This window comes from Mus caroli, chromosome 5 (genome assembly GCF_900094665.2).
Source record: "Mus caroli chromosome 5, CAROLI_EIJ_v1.1, whole genome shotgun sequence".
Classification (NCBI taxonomy): Eukaryota; Metazoa; Chordata; class Mammalia; order Rodentia; family Muridae; genus Mus; species Mus caroli.
In genome coordinates, this window is record NC_034574.1 from 11,445,986 (window position 1) to 11,466,791 (window position 20,806).

The following is a 20,806-nucleotide window of genomic DNA, read 5'->3' on the forward strand; positions in this document are numbered from 1 at the left end:
GTATAGAACATGAACATGTGCTCTTGCCTTGGAGATAATTTTATGTGGAGCTGAATACACTGACATTTAATTACTTAGATTGTTTACTTTCAAGTTTTTTTCTTTGATTTACAAAACTTATCACTAAATATTCTAAAAGCATCAGTTTTTCTTAGCTGTAAACTACACCTTTAGATCATGAACTGTATAATGAAGAGTTATTTCAATAGGACGAGCATAGCTGATCTTCTGAAATGATAAGTTCATTCTAAATTTTAGTCTTAAAACAAGTCTTTAATAAAGTTTATTCATCCCGTCATTCTACATTTTATTGCAGTCCTATAATTATGCCTTTTATCAAGTTGGCAACCTAATTTTCACTGTGATGAGTTTAGGTGAGAATTTTGTGAAGTTATCTGCGTTCATGTGATTAGTGCTGTATTGGTTACTTTTTTGTTATTATGAAGAGACACCTTGATCAAGGCAACTTATTAAAAAAAAGCCATTTTATTTAGGGTTCATCCTGACAGAGTAATAAAGTCCATGCCTATGGGGGGGGGGCATGACAGCAGACAGGTAGGCATAGCTTCCATTTTGAGACTACAACCAAAAATAGGGTAGGCAGGGGTCTCTGAAACTTTGAGATTGGCATGGGCTTTTTAAACCTCAAAGCTTACCCTCCCCTACCCCATGACAAAATTCTTTCATCAAGTTCACACTTCTCAATCTTTCCCCAACAGCCCACCAACTGCTGAATTTGGCTTCTCATGGGGCCATGCTCATTCAGACCACAATAGTGCCCTTCTACAAGATCCTCACAGGAGTGCCCTCTCCTCTCTCCCAGGTGAGGAGAATAAATTGTCTCTGAGCCATCAAGAGTGACCCTCCTCACTAGTGGCTAAATCTACTAGTACCTTCCTCTTAGACTTTCCAGCATTCCAAACATTGATAAATTAATGCTTATTTTGATATAACATCTGTTTTAGTTTCTTTCCTTGTTGCTGTGTGACTTATAAGAGGAAGAATTTATACTGACTCCCAGCCCAAGGAAACAATGAGTTTCCTGTGGTAGAGACCGTAAGATGGCAAGAGCTTGTTCTAAGTAGCTGGTCTCACATGTACAGTCAGGAAGCAGAGAGAAATGATTGAGTTCTTCCCGCGACTCAGCTGGTCTCTCATGTACAATCAGGAAGCAGAGAGAAATGATTGAGTTCTTCCCGCGACTCAGCGTGCTTTCTCCACTTTGTTTTTTACAACACAGAAAATGGTTACGCCCAGTCTTTCCACATTCATTATTGTCATCAAGATAATGCCTCCTGTACAGTCCAATAATGACATCCCAGTTGATTCTAGATTGTGTCAAATTGATAATAAACACTATCACAGCATCACAATGAGCTGTGATATATCACTGACTATAGAGCAATAGTATACTATCTATTAATATCCATACAATAATATGTTATCTGTTACTGTCCATACAACAGTATGTTATTACTGTTTTACTAAGTTTACATGACTATAGCTTCTGTAAAACACTTGGTAAAGGCTTCGCATTGAGGGATATCAGCCATGGTTTTATTTTTTCTCACGTTATGATGCTCAACTAAGGTAATCTATGTAAAAGAAATGCCATAGACTACAGAAACAAACAGGCATTTTAACAATTGCTACCAACATGTTAAATGTCTATTTAGTGCCAGTATTCACAAAAGAAGGCTACTTGAATTTTGCACCTGAGAGCCAATAGCTTAAAATTGTCTCACTGTTGAGAAGACTCACAACTAAGAGGCGTAAGCAGAAAATTATAGAATAACCATAGGACTATTAAGAGGATTTGTAATTTACTGGAAGATTTCACTGAAACCGATAAAACTTAGGTGAGAACAAGAATAATAATAATAATAATAGTATTGCTCTAGTAAAAGGAAAAGCTAAAGACATACTAAATATTTTCAGTATTTGGAAAACTAAGTTCACAGAAAAGAAGAAAATAAAAATGATATGTTTTTCAATTATTAGTGAATAATGTTTCTGATTCTTAAACCAAGCCTGACCAGTTGATGGACACATTATTGTGATTTTCTGAACCCAGCTGTGCATATAATGCACATTTGCATCAACATGGCATATGATTCAATTACCCCCCCCCCATAGACTGATGGGGAAGAGGTGTTTCCATAGCAACACAGCAAAATAAAATCTGCCTACTATCTAAGATCACACTTTTCTTTTTCTAGGACAGCCTACTCACCAAAGTCGCAGTCTCTGTGGGTAAACTAAGCTCTTCTGTAAATTATTAAAAGGTAAAGAAGAATTGAGGTAACAATGTAGGAATGAAAACAGTTTACAGTAAGTCAGCCTTACATGGTGAGCCATAAATCACCTTTGATAAAAGCCAATTGCATGAGTATAAAGCAGAAAGAACTGGAATGGTGAAAGTCCATGTCTAAATATAAAACTGGGGAGGTGCCTAAAGCCAGTGAGAATCATGGGAGCACTTTTGAGGACTTAGGCACATCGTTTTTTGCTGATACCTTCAAGAAAGTAAATCCATTTTGAAGATTTTTTTTGACAATTCTTAATCCAAGATAGCTAATGCGGCTGAGATATTGTTTTAAATAGTTTTGTTTAAATCTCATTTAATTCCTGTAAAAACTCTGAAATGGCTTCTCCTGGATCCATTGCACAGGTGAAGAAGCTCAGGTTTGTGTCCACCATACATTGAACTGTTGTGGAAAATATTTTAAAAATGTCACCATCCCGCACTCTCATCCCAGCTACTCTCTACCCTCTCGCCACTTCCATGGCTAGCCCCAGGAGGTGGTCTTCCCAGCTCTGGTTTGGTTCTGCCTCAGAGCTGCTTGTACCTTCCCAGCCATGCCTACATGTCCCTCACCCCTGCCACTACCTCTTCACAAAAAACCAAAATTCTAGAAGCTTATAATTATCAGTCAGTTCCATATACCAATAAATACTCAATTCACAAGACACACAATAATTTTAGAGCCAATTGATAATGATCCAAGCTGCCCATCTAGATTAGACAAGTTATCCCAATCATTCTATCCTTTTATGATATTCATAGCTACCATGACTATTTAAAGCCATGCCGAATCTTCTTTCTTTTCTTCTTTTCTTTTCTTTCCTCCATTTTCCTTCTTTCTCTGTCCTCCCTCCCCTCTCTCTAAAAATCTCTGCTCACCTTCCTTTTCCACTGCATAATTACAGACTTCTTATGTTAATATTTAAATTAATTTGGGGAAAATTCTGCTACATTTCACCCTTTCTGTCCAAATAAAAAACAAACTTTTCTTTCAAATATAAGTTGAGCACAACTATTACCATCTTGTAAATTATAAAAGTATAAGATAACACCTAACACTTAGTTCATCATCTTTAACAATTAGAGTGCTCAGTTATCTATGCTAACTTTAAAGACTTATAAATTCATATGTTATGTCCTGTTTTAGCTTGTATACTATCTGAAAACTATTTTCTCAAATATGTTCTCTCAATGCTAAATAGCCTGGGTTGGCTTCTACCCTATCAGAAATCCAAGAGCAACCAATACTATCTGAAAATATAGGCAGCCAAGACAGCTTCTAGAACTGAGACAAATTGCAGAGACAGCTGCCTACCTATACAGCCTCAGTAAGTCAGGCCATTGGAGCATCAGTCTTCAGCCTTCTGGCCCAGGATATTCAGTATTCAGACAGACCTTGAAAAATAGAAATTATTAAGGACTAGCTTATTCTTCTTGGCAGAACTAAGATGTCCTAACCTGTAACTTGTGTACTCTCAAGAATGGTACAGTTCTGCAGGAGAGAGAGGCAATTTTTGCCCAGTGACCTCCTAGCCATAATGTACCACCTTAGCTGGAGGTATAGATGCTCAACTGCTTCTTTGGATCCATGAATGGGGAGCTGTTAGAAGCAGATATATCTCAACAGCAAGTGAATAAATAACATTAAATATCACATTCTGGATTTCTGACATTTTTGAAAACAAACTATCTATGTAAAGTAATCTGGACTGTTGTCAGTTAACTACTCTCAGCAATTTCTAATTAAAATATCGGAAAACAGCCTAACAATAAACTCAGAGCCATACATTTGCTATCTGGTCCTTAACTCACAGGCTTAAACATCTTGGATCAGATTGTAGTAACAGTTATAGAAGGACTGGGTCTAAACCTTGTGCTTTTAAATTTTTTGTATCAATAGAAGAAATTTATACTAACGAAAACTTGGATTTTTCATCAAAATAAATTCTGTGCCAACATAAGAAATTATGACTTCAACTTAGTGACTAGTGTAAAGATTTCTACCAAGTGAGATTATGGCTACACAGTCAATTCTAGCTGTTCAGTTAGCATGTGATTTACTATTACCCGCATTCTTCACTGGTCAAACACTACACAAAACTGTCATTAAAAGTGAAAACCAGTGTGAGAATTGTATCCAATAGCCAAAGCAGTGGTTTCTGATATTCTTGGCCTTCTCTGTGTCTTTATACTGATACGTAGTAGCTGATCACCTTAAATATCTATTCAAAAGCAATGGAGGGGCAGTGGGAGATTATAACATCACCGGTCATAGGAGTTGAAAGCTTGTAATTCGAGCTGTTTTAAAAGTCTTAATTTGTTATCAGAGAAATATGATGGCTAATACTTTATGGATAATAATGTCTTGAAAGTTATGTGAGGAAGTAAATGGTTCTTTATGGTCCTGTCGTCATAGATATAATAAATTAGATGGATACTCACTGTACCTACCCTCCCCGTTAACAACTCTTTTTTTGTTCATCTTCAGTTTTGTATTTACCTATGCAGGTTCACATGCAACATTTGTGAAAATAATTTACTTGCGAGGGCTCAGTTTTCTAAGAGCGGAAGAAGATGTTTGGAACACTGAGGCTTTAATACAATGCCTACAAATTCCTATGTAAATTTGGTTGTAACAACTACTGTGTACCTTTGGTAATTTCTACATATTTTGTTTCTACAGCAAGATCCTAGTCCTCGTCCTTCTAGTTTTGCTGTTTTAAAATCAAAGATAGACCAAGCTGGCCTCGAACTCAGAGTTCCAGAGAAACCTTGTCTTGAAAAACAAACAAACAAACGAACAAAAAAAAAAACCAAAACAAACAAAAATCAAAGATAACTGTTTCAAAGTTTTTCAAGCTACCATTATACCAAAATTTCGAGCTTAAGGCATGATTGCATTTCTAAATTGGCATGCATGCAACCAGTGGGTTTTGCTTCACATACTCATTTCCAATATGCTATATTTTCAAGTTTTATTTTTGCAAAACCAGAGCTTTAGAAGACATAGTTTGCTTTTGCCCTTTTATTTCTCACAGCTGTGAAAATTTGCACTAAAGATAGTAAGTTTTCTAGTTGTAGCATACTGTGGACATTGTCTTTAGAAGGCTGTTAATCACTTTTCAATGCACATAGAGATTTGGTTAGATCTCAGAATGACAAGACTCACTTCAAGAGCTTCAGGCTTAATATATCTATGGTAGTACAGGAGAATGTTTAGGTGTAAGGAGTTCCCTAGTGTAACTGCCATACCTGGGCTAGGTGAACATCAAGTACTGTTTAGACACGTCAAGTTTCTTCAACTGGTGTGTAGGACAATCATACTGAAGACAATGGTGGCACCAGTTAGTGGACTGAGAGATCTGGAAGCAGAAGGCTCTGTGTTCTATAAGAGCAGACACAATCAGATATGATGTTTGAACCTGTTGGATGTTACTGCTGTTGCAGTACTCTCACCATGTCCACCACGAGTGGTTTCTAGCCCATTTATACACAGTCTTTGTGCTCGCGTTTAGGATGAGACACTTGGCACTTGTTCTTTAGTTTATATACTGAACACCCAGCACATTTCCCTACTAATGATCAGAACAAGCTTAATGGTAAAAGGGCAGACTCATATAAGTAACTTAGCATAGGTTTGCCCACCCCACACCCTAGGGGAAAGCCTGATGCAGGAACCCATGAGTCCTATTGAATACTGTGTTACACAGGCTTTCCTTATTCCTGCTTAGGAAGGTCCTGTAATCTCCAGGCATCCTGTTGGCCTCTGGTGATCATTAATCTCCCTGGGATCTGTAAATATTCCTAATCTGAATTCCTAATGGTTCTGGTCAGACCACTGCTAGAATAGTGACCTAGGTGTCTAGCCTCTTAAAAGCAGTGATTCTCAGCCTGTGGGTTGCAACTCACTTCAGGTCTGCATATCAGATATCCTGAATATCAGATATTTACAGTATGATTCCTGGAAGTAGCAACATTACAGTTAAGTAGCAAAGAAATAATTTTATGGTTAGGGTGTCACCACAAAATGAGAAACCACATTAAAGGGTTCAGTGTTAGGAAGGTTGAGAACCACTGCTCTGAGGAGAGAAATTAAGGTGCTAAATGGGGAGGATTTAAATACAAATAATAAAACCACATGGTAGTAAAGTCATAGGATACTATGTTAGATGCATATTGGGTTTAATAATTCTAGTTAAATGCTAATGGGGTAGCCGACCTAGATTCCATAGGTGTAGGAGACTCTCTGGCCAAAACAGTGGCCACCAACCCAGTAGACAGTATGTATTCCATCTGTTTTACTTACTCCTGGCTCCCATCCCAGGAAGCCTTCGGGCAACTGTCTGCTTCAAACCTCAACTTAGGAAGCATCTATCTTTCATTAACTACTTGCTGTTTGTTTAGAGTCTATGTAACTCAGGATTGCCTTGAAGTTGTTATATATTGAAGAGTAGGCTTGAAGTCTTTGAACTCCTCTTGCCTCGGGTTTCTGAGTGCATGGATTATAGACTTGTGCCACCCGGCTTTGCTTTGAGGAAACCCTACCCTTTCAGACGGGGCAGCCTGCACACCTATATAACTTGCCCCACAAAATTATCTTTATTTCTCTGTTCAGCACACTAGCATATCTTCTACTTTGAGGAAGTCACTCTCTTTCTTCAGCAAAGATTGCTATGTAAATACTTTCAAAACCATAGCCTCTCTGAGTCCATTCACATGATAAAATCACATGGGCGTCCTGTATAGGATTATCTTCCAACATGGCAACTGAATTTGGAACTGATTGAGAGAGTACTAGCCAAAACAGTTCAGAAACTTATAATCTTAGCAAACATATTTTTAATTAGTGTTTGCGGTATTTTCAGAGAGCAGAAAAGGGTGTTGGATCCTTTGGGACAGGAGTTAGAGACAGTTATAGGCGGCTATGTGAATACCTGGCATCAAACCTGGGCTGGTGTTTGTAGTCTTTATTTTACTAAATATTTCAGATAGCTGTTTTCTCTACAAGATGTTTGTGATTTTTTTTTATCAAACAGTTGAGGACATCATAAATATCTGCTTAATCCTTATACTTTAGCCACCATTTTAATTTCTGTTTTATGCTATAGAAAATGGAGGTAGACAGTATTGATTTAACTTATTATTAATACACCTACTAAGTTGTAGAGGTATTTGCACTGTTTTTATAGTTACTGACAGATTGTTATTCCAAAATAGGTAAAGAAGAGGTCACATAGTGATAAAGTTGTCAACTCTCACCACTGAATTTATTTGTATACAATCTTTTGATAAGCAAAAGTTGGAACACCATTGGTATTAATATTATAGGTTTAGTTCCCAGGCAAATAATTGCAATTTGCTTCCTCTGGATACATTATCTCCTCATTTAATTCTTTGACATTCTAGCTTAGCTGTATAGAGGCCCAGAGCAGTTTTCAGCAGGAATAAGGACTAGACTTGCTGAGGAGCTGACCTTGTATCAGTCAGTGCTGTAACTTGTGAAATACCACACTTTTTAAATGTAACATTCAGTTAATTTAACATTTTAAAAAAGTTAAATGGCGATGTATTTATTGGGAAATATGCTTGTCACATAGGAAGATAAGTTTTGAGATGAGAAGGTCATAGCAATATCTGGCATTTCAAAGTGTCATGGTAATAATTGATGATGCTCCTCTGAACTTAGTTATCAATCTTGATAAAGTTTTAAAGTCATTATCTCTACATTTCCACACACACACAGTGATCATGGGCTTGCTCTCTGCGATACATAGTGAAAGACATGGAAGGTACACAGACACGGGCGTTGGTTTTGTATGAAAAGAACTCATGGTCATTTAGAGAGGAGATTGGGACCAGCCTGTTGTGTGTCATAATAGTGAAAGGTATGGCATCATGGAGGACAGTGGCTTTTGTTGGTTTCAGTCAAATTGTTTTCTACTTATGTTTCTGAAGGAGTGACATTAACTAAATGACTATGACCCTTAAAGCACACTGTGCAAGAAGAGTCTTCTCAAGTCTCAATCTGAAGGGAAGGTGTACCACAGTGAGCTTGAGCAACAGAATTGACCCACATATGCATCAGAATCTTTGGACATTCATGAGACTGCCATCCCTGGTAAGGGGACCAAGGAAGTTAAACAGGCGGCCAGGCACATAGCTAATATGAAAATTGCATTTAGTTTATTAATGTTCTATTATTTTTGCTTTGTACCATGGAACAGAAGGAAGGTGATGCAGTCATCTGTTGTACATCACTTGCTTTCTTGCTGCTAAGAGGGCCTTTGCTTTTCTTAAGACATGAAGTCTCCTTTACCCTGGCTTCTGTCTTTCAAGTGTCTGCCAATTGCTCAGAGCTAATTACAACCCTGAGATTAGATGTGAATCCTTGTGGTTAATTTCAAGAGCACTTACAGAGTATGACAGATCGAGGCTGAAATCTATACAACAGGATCCAGAAGTTCTGTTCCAAAGTTTTATTTTTTACAGTTACAAATAGAAAAATAAATGATGACTAGCATGGTTTGAGCCAATTTCATTCTTATGTCTTGCATATATTATGGTTTCTAAAATGGCACACCACAAAAGGGAACTGTCACAGCTGAGTGGGAGCTCTGTCTCACACAGTGTGGCATTTCAACAACGAGAAATTATCAGTGAGTTTTGCATCATTACATTTCAGCTCAGCAGTTAGGATGCATTTATGGTTTGGCTTAATTAATCAATAGTAATTATTTATTAGGTGAATAATTTTATTTGGATTCCCTTTATATAGTTAAAGATGTGCTAAGGTATTTGACACAAATAACTTAAGCCTAGCATATTTTATCTCTAGTTAGTCAGCCTTTTACAAATTTAAAATTAAAGTTATCTGTTGATTTACATAATCCCCCAAAAAGAATGGATTCTTTTTCTGTTGAACACCTGAGTAGATAGACCAATGTTTGTCAGAGTTTAGGAGAGTTTCTTAATATTGGAGGTTATTTTCAATTAATTTCAATTGTATTACCATGCACTTTAGGTCTTAGAATTTCCCTGATTTAAAACAAACAAACAACAACAAAAAACAAAACAACAACAAAAAAAAACAGGAAAAAAATCCCTTTTTTATACCATTAAACAAAAGGAAAAACTCTGAAAAAAAATTCTAATCAACTATAAATGAAACAAAAATATCCCTGAGGCCTACTAGTAAAGTTTGGATTGAGAAGGCATAGCAGGATAGAGCTATGGATGATGTTTTCAGTTAAATAACCTTGCTTAAATGGCAGAATGAGATCATTCTGTGTCTGTCTCTGTCTCTCAATCTGTCTCCCTGTCTCTCTCTGTCCCTGTCTCTCTGTCTCTGTCTCTCTGTCTGTCTCTGTCTCTGTCTCTGTCTCTGTCTCTGTCTCTGTCTCTGTCTCTGTCTCTGTCTCTGTCTCTGTCTCTGTCTCTGTCTCTGTCTCTCTCTGTCTNTCTCTGTCTCTGTCTCTGTCTCTGTCTCTGTCTCTGTCTCTGTCTCTGTCTCTGTCTCTGTCTCTGTCTCTGTCTCTGTCTCTCTCTCTCTGCTTAATGTCTGGCAGGGGAAAGCATCTCTGAAAATGGCCGAGGTACTGATCTATGAATATAGCAGAATACCATCACGAGTCATGTACTTTTTACTTTTATTTTTTAATGAGTAGTACTTGGTTTTACCTTAGGTCTCTGGGCTATCAAGTTTCTGGTTCTTGGTCACCAAGCAGTGTTGAGCACATGTTCTGTCTTGTGAGCTGGGCCTTAAGCCAAATAAGAAATTGGTTGGTAACTCCCAAAAGTTCCATGCTACCATTGCCCTGGCAGATTTTACAGGCAGTTTTCATGGCTGTGTTGGTGTTTACATTCATCTTTTGTTTGCAGGGTTCCTTTCTTTATCAAAGACAATAGAATATAGGGGCAAAAGTTCTTTCTAGGTAACAGTTTATCTCTGGTTTTACAAAATGAAGAAATAAATAATTAAAACTACACAAATCACAATATTAAGCTATTTATGAAAAATTATATTTTGATCCATTTTATTGACACTAGAGCTTTTAGTTAAGGCCGAGTCTCAAGCAAGACTCAGCTACTCATTCTGGTCTATCAGTTAAAGAGAGCAGTAATGGGGAAAAGCAGACAGGAGTTTTTTTTTTTTTTTATTGCATCCACAAAGTCTGTCTTTAAGGTACTAACGTGGTCTTTAGGTTTAAAGAGAGGAAGAACCAAACGACAGAGTAAAAAGAGATACCCACAAGTAAGGTGTCCTCACAGAGTGCCTTCTGGTCATGGTCATCTCAGTTCTGGTTCTGCAAGGTGCTTCTAAGGAGCCCACACCCTTCTCACCTTCAGCACCAATCTCTCTTCTGAACGATTATGACTCCTGCTATTAGAGAACTAGGACCTCCCATGTAACCAGGTCCTAAGCAGTCCCTATGAAGCAGGCCACCATGCTGCCCAAGTTCAGAAGTAGCACACTATTTATTATTGCTGTGCATGGCTCACAAATTAACCAACCTCACACCCCTACCCTGAGAGAGAGAGTGAGTGACCCCTGTCACATAGCCTATGCCTACCTATATGCTCTGCTCCCTTACCTGTCATGGAACACAGGTCACATATTGACTAAGCCTGCTTCCTAATGCTGTAAGATTCTCCCTTTCTCGTAACTCCTTAAAAATTACAGCTTTGCTCCCTCAGCCCAAAAATGAGGGACAATTTCCGTCACCCAGTGTACTTCAGTGTCAGTAAAAACCTTTTGTGTGAATGGAATGTATCCTGTTACATCTTTTAAACTCCCCCCAAAATCTGACAATGCTCCAGAGTAAAGCCCTAGAGCTTCTGTTCTCCCTGGAATCTAAGATAGCTGCAGGGTTAAGATAATGCCATATCTGTATGCAGGTCGAGATGCCAGGATTTCAGTAGGCTTTAATTACTCAAATAAGGAAGCGGTGTTTTGTTTTGTTTTGTTTCAGTTTTTCCAGCTCAAATAGCTTATAAAAATCTGTTTCAATACGTTTCTATAGATGTGAGTTTTTCTACAGGAAGAAACAGGAAATATAGGTACAGATGAGGAAATTTTATTCATTTTATTCTTATTAGCATGTTATAGTGGTCTTCAATGATTGCAGTTCTAACAATCTTTTCTATAAAATTGTGTTTTTGAGGTTAGAATGGAAATAACACCATATAGATTTCCACATATATATTGTATAAATAGAAATGTAGTAAAATACACAAATATCTGAGATACTGAAGACAGTTAAATTCATCACTTAATTGCACAACCGGAAGGCCCATCCCACCACCATCCTCTGAAACAAAGTCTGTGCACTTTTCTTCAGAAATTGGAAGTGTGTTCTTTCACCTTAATCTGCTGTTTTCAAAACCTTTATTAGGCCATTCAAATGTGTGTCCTGATCCTATAAGAACCTTTTAATGAGAATTAGTAAAACCCATTAGAGTGATAATTAGACTGTCAATACAGGTACAGTACACCAATTGCCAGCCCTTATTGGGTATTAACGGTACATTAATCAAAATCTCATAAAATGAGTATTTTCTTGAATTAGCCTGCTCTTTATATCTGTTGCCCTTTATTAAAGAGAAAAATCTTGATCTACACCATCAAAGGCATTGTTTTAGAACTTGTTAGAATGAATTCTTTAAGTCAACACTGCCTATTTAAATTTGAATGTCAGCAGCCTTGGATTCTTAAATGAACAGCCCTGTGCTGCCCCATATTTTGCTTTCAAAGCTCTTTAAAGAAATGCTTATGATTGTTTGATTGTTCTCAAAAGTTCTTTTGAAAAGAGCTAGTCTAAAATTAATTCATAACCCAGGAAGCAGAATACTTAGAAATGTAGAAAATACTATTTGTGTAAGAGGAAATATATTTGAATATTACTGATTGAAATGATAGGACTGTCTTTTTTCAATATATCTCTACTTTTATTTGACTTCCATGTCATATATCAGAATTCAATGCCAGTGGAAAAGATGCAGATATGACAGTGAAGGCTGGGGATGAATAGACCTCCAAGGGAACTGGCCTTTCTCTCATCTGATAAGCTGCTACCATTCTGCTTGCTTGGATTTGTTCTGGTCCCTGCAGACCACCGCATATCAAAAGCTTCTTTACTGTTACTGATAATCTGATTGCATTTGAAGGATGACTTTGTAAAGACTGCTGCTAAACTAGCTTATTTTATGATTTTAGGTTGCAATTTTGTTTTTCATTTAACCTGAAATAATAGGTTTCTGTTATTGTTTTAGTGTTGATCCAACAATGTCTATATGTACACTATGGATGTCTTATGGGTGACTTTTGATAGAATTGTGGGAGGTAAAAACTGGCTTTGTTCAATGACCTTGATCTTCCAGGCCTGAAGGCTCAGTGACCAGTCTGCTTTGTTAAAACTGAGCCTGTAAAAATCATCTTTAAGGTATTTTGGTTCTTTTTGTTGTTGTTGTTTGTTTGTTTGTTTTAATGTGCAAATCAATGGAGATAGATATGTAAATTTTAAATGCATCATGTTATTATAAATGATTTTCTCATACATTTTGAAAAAAGCCATTTAGGTGACCTTCTCAGCTTTGTCATAATGTAAACAGAATTAAACTTAACATTTCTATTTAGGTATTGGAAGTGGAATTTTTAGAGCTGAAGTATAGACTCAGGGAGTCCAGATAAAGGAAGCTCAGCAGCCAGCCTGCAGCATAGCAAGTAAAGAGATTCGGCTGCCTGGTGGCTCACTATGACCCCACTGGGAAGAAAGCCAGCAAAGGAGTCCAGGGACCCCAAGCTCATTTTCTGGGTGCTGAGATGGACTTTTGGTTCAAGGGTAGAAAGATTGGAGCAATGGACAAAGAAGTATGTGGAGCTAAGACATACTGGTCAAATCAAGCTCTAGTTGTTCATTGCCTGTCTGCCCTCTGCTTCTACAAGGTCATCATGAGGAAGTTATGACTATCCTTGCTTGAAGAGAGCAAGACGATTCTTAGGAAGGTGCCATTGTTGCTCTGGCTAGTGCCGTATATTTCCTGTCATGGATAATTGCCTCCACTCGGATGAAGTGTGTTTTGTATATTCAGTGTTTGGGCATTGTTTGAACCCGTGTCACCAAGATGTTTACCTGTCAGTAAGTTCTGCTTTTCCAGGAACACAACATCAACTCAGAGAGGTTAAGAATGCAGAGACAAAACTAAATAGGACAAGATGTAGTTGATGGTACTCATGACTAGAGCAGCGATCCTCCTTTAGTTGCTCTTGATGGGACAGATTTTTTTTTTTTAATTTAGTGTTCGATATGGGTTTCATGTTTGCTTCCTCTCCATCCCAGTCCTTTTGATCTCTGTCAAATGAACCCACACAAGATACTCAGAGCATAGTGTTGAAGATAGGTGTGTCATATAATACAGTGGAATACTCTCAAGGGATGAGGAAGCCATTGTACCAGCCTACATTTATTTTAGGCAGACTTTATACAATTTCTGGATTTTTTAATTTTAATTTTTTTATCTCTCTATAGAGTCCATCCTAGTGTCACTCACAACAATCTTTCTTACTTAGTCTTTCAGAGTTCTCCTTTATACAATTTTCTGTCCAAGTGGTTATCAGCCCAGTGGCTGTAATTTTTTAGTGTTCTGGATTTTTACTAGAGAGGCCATGGCTAAATAATAATAATAATAATGTTACAGCTCTGTCCATCCTTCTGCAAAATAATAAATTTACTTAAATTATTAGGAGACTTTATTTTGTAATCCCCCACCCCTTTTTGTAATTGAATTGGGTGGTTCTTGCATATAGACATTGTAGATTACTGAAGGTTAAAGGCTGGATGAGCCTGGGACCTTCCCGATCGTTTAGAATGCCATGTCTCCACTGTGGCCAGAAAACAGGCACTGGTCCCTTTCTTCTAGCCAGTTATTGTGGTCCTAGAGTTTTCATTCCTCTTTTTACTGGCGGCTGATTATGAAGGAAGGGTTCATGCTCTCTGACTTCCAAAACTGGTAATACCAATTCCATAATTATGTTTTCTTTCTTTGTAAATAAGTAGTTGTTATAGGACATACCCATATATCCCATTGTAGAGATGGAAATTAGCTAACAGTAAAATATTCATTTTTATTAGATGGGGATTTTATTAGTCTTAGTGCAATTTCCCTATGGCATTCAGTGTTAGATTATTGGCTTTTAAAATGTCACTTGACTGGAAAGAAGTTAATTAGAGGCTTGCTAGTGTCTAGAAGGCATGTCAATTTCTATAAGTAATGACCTTCTGGTCTTTTGCTACTAGAAAGAGCAGTTAGTGAATGTGCTAGTTATAACACAGACTACCTTAAAAGTCAGGATTTGGAGCATTTATGAAACTTGATTAAAGTTTCATTTTTTTCTTTATGAATAAAGATATAATAGTAGTATATTTTTAATGAGTTCCTAATTTTGTATTTCCAGCAGAGAATATAAAATTTAGCAACTTTTGTACTTCAACTTTTAAAAAATACTTATTTTTTTAATACATTTAACTTGCTATATTTAGGTTTCTAAAACTTTTCAGCTTCTCACAATAAGTGTCCTTTATGTTATAAAATCTATATTTAAATTGTGTTCATGTGTGTGTGTTCACATATCCAAATTCATGACACATATGAGGAAATCAAAGGACCAAGGACCAAGGGGTTGAGTCTCCTATATTTATTATATTTATATAGTATGCAAATATATGATGTATATCATATATTATATTTATATATTACATAGTCATTGATAAGACCTTTGTAATAGTTTAGAAAAATGAACATATTGTAGTGTTAAAGGACAGAACATGTTAATGTAAAGAGTGTCCAAAGGGATGCTTAGATGATTTGATGTATACTTGATGCATAGGAATTGCAAATTCCAGCAAATATTACTTAAAAAGTGTAACATATATTACAAAACCATTTTGTGACTATTATTTTCCAAGAGTCTAACTGTTATTTGTCTCTTTAAAAGTGAATTTAATATATTTATATTCAAAATGTATTTGCTGTTCAGTTTGTGCTATATCTGCCCCTATAATTCAGCTTAAACATACCTGAAGTTGATGAGGCATCCTACATTTCCTGCTTGCTTCATCACACTACAAGGAATTGAAATGAAACTGTTTCCATATGTGTGTGTATTCTGAGTTCACAGTCTTTAAAATCATCCTTCAAACATCTAGGAATACATTCAGCGAATAGTAAATCTCATACTCTTTATTATAAATGTGTCTATTTGGTGATCATATAGTCATTGATCTATATGGTCACCAAAACATCCTTCTCTTTCTACTGACTGAAATATTTGGAAGTGCTTACTAAGAACAGGATTATACTCCAATCAGTATCCTATCTTCCCTTCATTCAAATGTTTTAACAACAACAACAACAAAAAAAAAAAAACCCAAAAAACCAAAAAAAAACAAAAAACAAAATGTTGAAATATACTTCCTTGAAGGAAAACCTTTATTCCACAGTTGTATTTAAGAGCAGTAGATTTTTTTATTGCTGTAGCTTCAACTTTACTAGCTTCAATTGGTAACTGCTTTGTTACCTAGGGATCTTAAGTAAATGCTATCTATTAATTTTCATACATCATAATTAATTATACTGAGCTGACAGTGTATTAGGACATAATTCCATGTTCCTGTAGCCCAGGTCATGTGTGTCTAAGATTTACCATTTCTTTTTCAGCGCCTGGCTATGGAAGCAGAGAAAGTCCAAGCAGCCCACCAATGGAGGGAAGATTTTGCAGTAAGGACCTTTTTATAATCACTTCATTTAAGTTAATCAGTATTTTTTGTTTGCATAATTCTGGTCACATTGCAATATATTCAGTGATGGATTTTTACAGTGTTATAAGAATTTGACCCAAAACTGCCAAAATTTATTCTATTCTTTTGTGAGTAACCAGGACCAATTAAGTTAGGTGAAATATTCATGTTCCTGCTGATGTACAAGAAAAGAAAAATATATTCATATGTTCTTATATTCTTATAGGCACTTGAAAATATATTAAAGCAACATTAAATCATGCACTCTGAATAATCTTTATAGCTATTTTGAAAACCAGTATGCATGTAACTGGCTTATAACAAGAGACACATATTTTGTATTGGTGTTGATGTGTGAAGTGACTGAAGCAAGCATTAAGCTCTTACAGTTTGATTTGATTCTGTTTCGCTGGAAGCACTCCTCCTCCTTCTCTGGACTACTATAGGCCATGCCAGCTGGCATTAGATCTCCCATTTTCTTTTTTATTTGATAAGCTGGTTTGTGTTCTAAGGCCTGCTGGTTAATTTTACAAAAATACAGGAACCTCCCTGTAAGTTATGAACTTTACATTACACATCTAATTTAATAGCCAGTGAAAGAAGTTGATCTCAAATTGTCACCTAAGGTTTTTCTGTAAGACATTCATGCCTAAATTTATAATGGATATCTTTTCAGTCTAATTGCTGATAAAGCCCAGACAACTTATTGCTGACATGTAACCTTCCTTCAGCCCATTGATGCTATTTCAATAAGGACTAGAGTGTGACAACCAGCTAATGATACTTTCTGAGATCCTATTTTAAAAGCTGTCAGGTTTAAAGTTCAGAAACGTATGTATCACTAGGGCTAGGAAGGAGTGTCACCACGTTGTGCTCATTTATTCCCTTGTTCATTTTATAGAGAAGGAAACTAATTCAAATAACATGATGATTCTTTATGAGCTTCCTTGCTTGACATTTCTGATTCTTCTTATTTATTTACTAACTTGTATCACACAATCTATTAAGTAGTGATCCTATTTAACCACACCACCTTACTTGACTTTTCTCAGTGAATTGATCATATTGATTGGATTGTTGGGCCTTATTAGATATTGGATTTACTCAGGGTTGTTTGTCATGGTTAGGTTAATAAAGGTCAGATTGTCACCGGTAATATATGAAAAAAATGTTGAACAAGTAAAATTCATAAGCACTTTGAACACTGAAAAACATAAGCTTTTGGAATGAGATGGTTAGCATGCAGTTAATAACTTTGAGAAAAGTGAAATGACCTTAAAATTGTGTTTCTTTAATAAAGCCTAAAGACAAGTGACCCAAATGAATACCTTTGGTGATTTATATGGATGGAATGTTTTCTTACATTTTCTTCTGCATTTAAAGGTGACTTGTGACAATATCATAGACATAAAACGAGGTTGTATCTGTGTGGTTTTGTTAGAGTGCTGTTGCTGGTGATTACATTTGAATCTGAATCTTGGGTAGTTAGCAGAACTCCAAGTATCATCTACATCTCACAGTCTTCCTCTGTAATATAGATGCTAAACCTTTTCTCTTTGGGGAGAAAAAAACCTTTGTTTCATTAAATCATTTATTACTTTAGGTCTTTCTTTAAAAAATAAAGACTTGGCATAGGCTTATCCTAATCCCTTCTTTACCATTGTTGCTGTATTAAGTCAGTAGCTGATTTTCCTAGACTGAAGATTTCTTTCCAGGTGTGTTGTGAACTGTTGGCCACTGGGCTCATTGATGCTAAGGCCTCACTTTAACAATACATTTTATTTCTCTATAGAAAAGTGGTAGGTAGCTGGGCGTGGTGGTGCATGCCTTTAATCCCAGCACTTGGGAGGCAGAGGCAGGCGAATTTCTAAGTTCAAGGCCAGCCTGGTCTACAGAGTAAGTTCCAGGATAGCCAGGGCTACACAGAGAAACCCTGTCTCAAAAAACCAAAAAAAAAAAAAAAAAAAAATCTATAGAAAAGTGGTAGGTGAGCATGAATTATCACAGAGCATTCAAGGTGTGTTACCTGATGCATAGTTTATGCATCTACAATATCATCACCTGGAAGGCACAACTAACATTTTGCCTAGTTTACTCATTTCCAACAGGACACCGTTTGAATAATGAGGTGCCAAGAATTTCATGTCATGCTCTTCTTTGTGAGATGTAAATTTTTTATAGATAAAATTGTTACTTCTATTATGCACCGTGGTCACTGTGACTGGTAGGGAACACTGTTAGAACATTTCATTCAGGATAACAAATGTGTTCAAAATTATACAAAAGCCATTACTAAATTTTAAATAGATAATAATTGTTTAAATAGAAAATAATTGTTTACCTAGGATTAAATGTTCCTATCAAATAATACTATATGCAGAATTCTTGAACAAACTCTATTCTTAAGTTCCCATTGAGTTACTGTGCATTTGGGATGTATTTATACCATATTATTCTGAAAAGAGATTCTTAAAGGGAAAACAGGTCAGATCCTGTGGATCCGTTTTTACTGCACAAACTTTGTGGAAGACAGAGCCTCCTGTTTGAAGGGCACCCATCTGTCCATGGTCTGCATGTTTGACGGTTGGTGTCCTTCCCATGCCTACCTTTTAATCAAGAGTGCACAGCAGCATCCTCTTAGGGAGAGCATGATGGGATAGAACATTAAAATGTGTGGATTTCTATTCCTGGAGACTACAACCTGAAGTAAACTTACTACAGTTTAAGGTTCCAGTGATTACAAAGCAATAAAGCAGAACCCTCTCCTCCCATCTGTTTCTGAAACGTAGATACTTCTATAATTTGTAGATGTATCAAAGCTAAGTCAATCCTTTAAGTCGAGAGTAACATTCAAATTGGTTGGTGGTTAACCGTAATCGGCAGCAGGTCTCTGTTTTGATAAAGCACCCAAAACAATTGCAAGTTTTGTCAGTGTTTTAAGCAAACACTTGAAAATGTTTACTTTGAGTTTAAATATAACATTCCAAAATGTCCTCCTTTTACACTTTATAATTCTCTTATGATTTAAGGCATTTGACTATTTTCACCAGTGAAGGAGATATTTAGTCATTTAACACTAAGGCAATTTAGAAGGCAGAGTTTCCTAAAAGCTACATTAACATTTCAAAAGGAAATATAATATTCTGCTTCTTCCCTCAAGTGTAAGTTGGCGAGTTTCATTAATATTACTTCGGCAAAACTTGATTAACATCCCCTGCTGTGTGAAGTAGAGAAATCACGTAAACTGCAAGAACAAAGGCAGTCCAGTCAATGCTGGCAACAGGAAGAGGCTCCTGTCATTCCCACTCCCTCAGCTCCATTTCATCCCCGCATGAGTCCACACTCAAGGGAACAACTGGCCAGCTCGCTCTGTTATTCGGCATGTGCTGCTAATAACTCGGGAGGGAACAAAGGGCACACACTCTAACTAGATTAAAATGTATGTGGTCGTGCATTTACAAGTTCAAACCAATATTTGTAAATAAGCTACATCTTCCAGCTGTGTCTGGCAGGCCTCCATGCAACGTATGGGTATTAAAGGAGGCATATCATGTCACTTAGGATGGACACATCATTTGATTAAGGGCAGGTGGGTAGGAGTGGGGGTGGCAAGCTTGGTAAACTAATTGTTCCGCATGAAATAATTTCTATTATTTCCACCAAACAGATCTTTTCCAATTGCATCTGAGATCTCATTTGATTGCATTGCAACGGCTGGTTAACTAAAGCAATTTTGTTTCCAACTAAGCCTGCAATATTAATTGTACTTACACATGTATAAACATAAGAGGTGCCTAATTTGTATTTTAATAACTAGGATCTTTATGTATGGCTTATTAGTGCCAGCTTGTTACTGTGTAGGCTGAGTGGAGATGTCTACAAATTGGCCAGTAAATAAAACATTCGCAGAACCGTTTTAGATTCTGCTGCATGGTGAAAATAAATTAGAGGAGGAAAATTTTTCTGGTGGAGTTGAATGTTATTGAGTCAATCAGGCTAATTTAGTACTCAAATATAACTTTAATTCTGTAATTGTCAGAAACATTTTACTAAGCCATGTATCAAGATATTCCTTTAATATTATAACATTCAAAAATGCATATTTGTGTGAGTAAGTAGGCATTCTATATTATTTCATCTGTCACTATTCATTTCATGGAATTATATCATCCATGTCAATCAAGCATGGATGGTTAGTGCAATGAGGAAACATACTGTGCTTATTTTGATTTTAATAGAGACAAACAGTGTTCTCTGAGACAACTTGCTGTACATGCTGGATATGAAAAGACAAATTTTTTACATCTCAAAATTGGAGGATGGCTTGCAGTCTCCATAAGTGAATAAATGAATTTGATGGATCATCAAAATAATTCCAGCCTATGATTCAATTTAGTCTTTCATAATTTTTCCCTCTGGTTGTTTAGCTTACATATTTTTGTCACATTATTGCTATATACAAAACCTTTTGTAATTACTGTTTATTTGATGCTCCTTAAAAATCTGCCCCATCATAAAAATAGATTAAAATGAGCCAGAGCACAAAATTAATGTTCCCTACCATCAGGAAAGGAAACTAATGAAAAAGAGGTAGAATAACTTTTGGTGCTTTTATCTAAGCATTTGTGCTCATGATGAAAGTGTAAGGCATATCAAGTGACTTCTTTTGTGATTGGGTTACCTCACTAAGGATGATATTCTCCAGATA

The 20,806-nt window shown here is 36.4% G+C and overlaps 1 protein-coding gene across 4 annotated transcripts in view; it reads left to right on the top strand.

Annotated features, from left to right (window-relative positions):
• The window catches only part of Cacna2d1 (calcium voltage-gated channel auxiliary subunit alpha2delta 1), a 419,594-nt gene that overhangs the window by 201,982 nt on the left and 196,806 nt on the right, over positions 1-20,806 (top strand). For all 4 annotated transcript variants that reach the window (XM_021163867.1, XM_021163869.1, XM_021163868.1 and 1 more), the window contains exon 4: positions 16,019-16,078. In XM_021163867.1, coding sequence (XP_021019526.1) covers positions 16,019-16,078 — 60 coding nt within the window. The remainder of the gene's footprint in view (positions 1-16,018; positions 16,079-20,806) is intronic.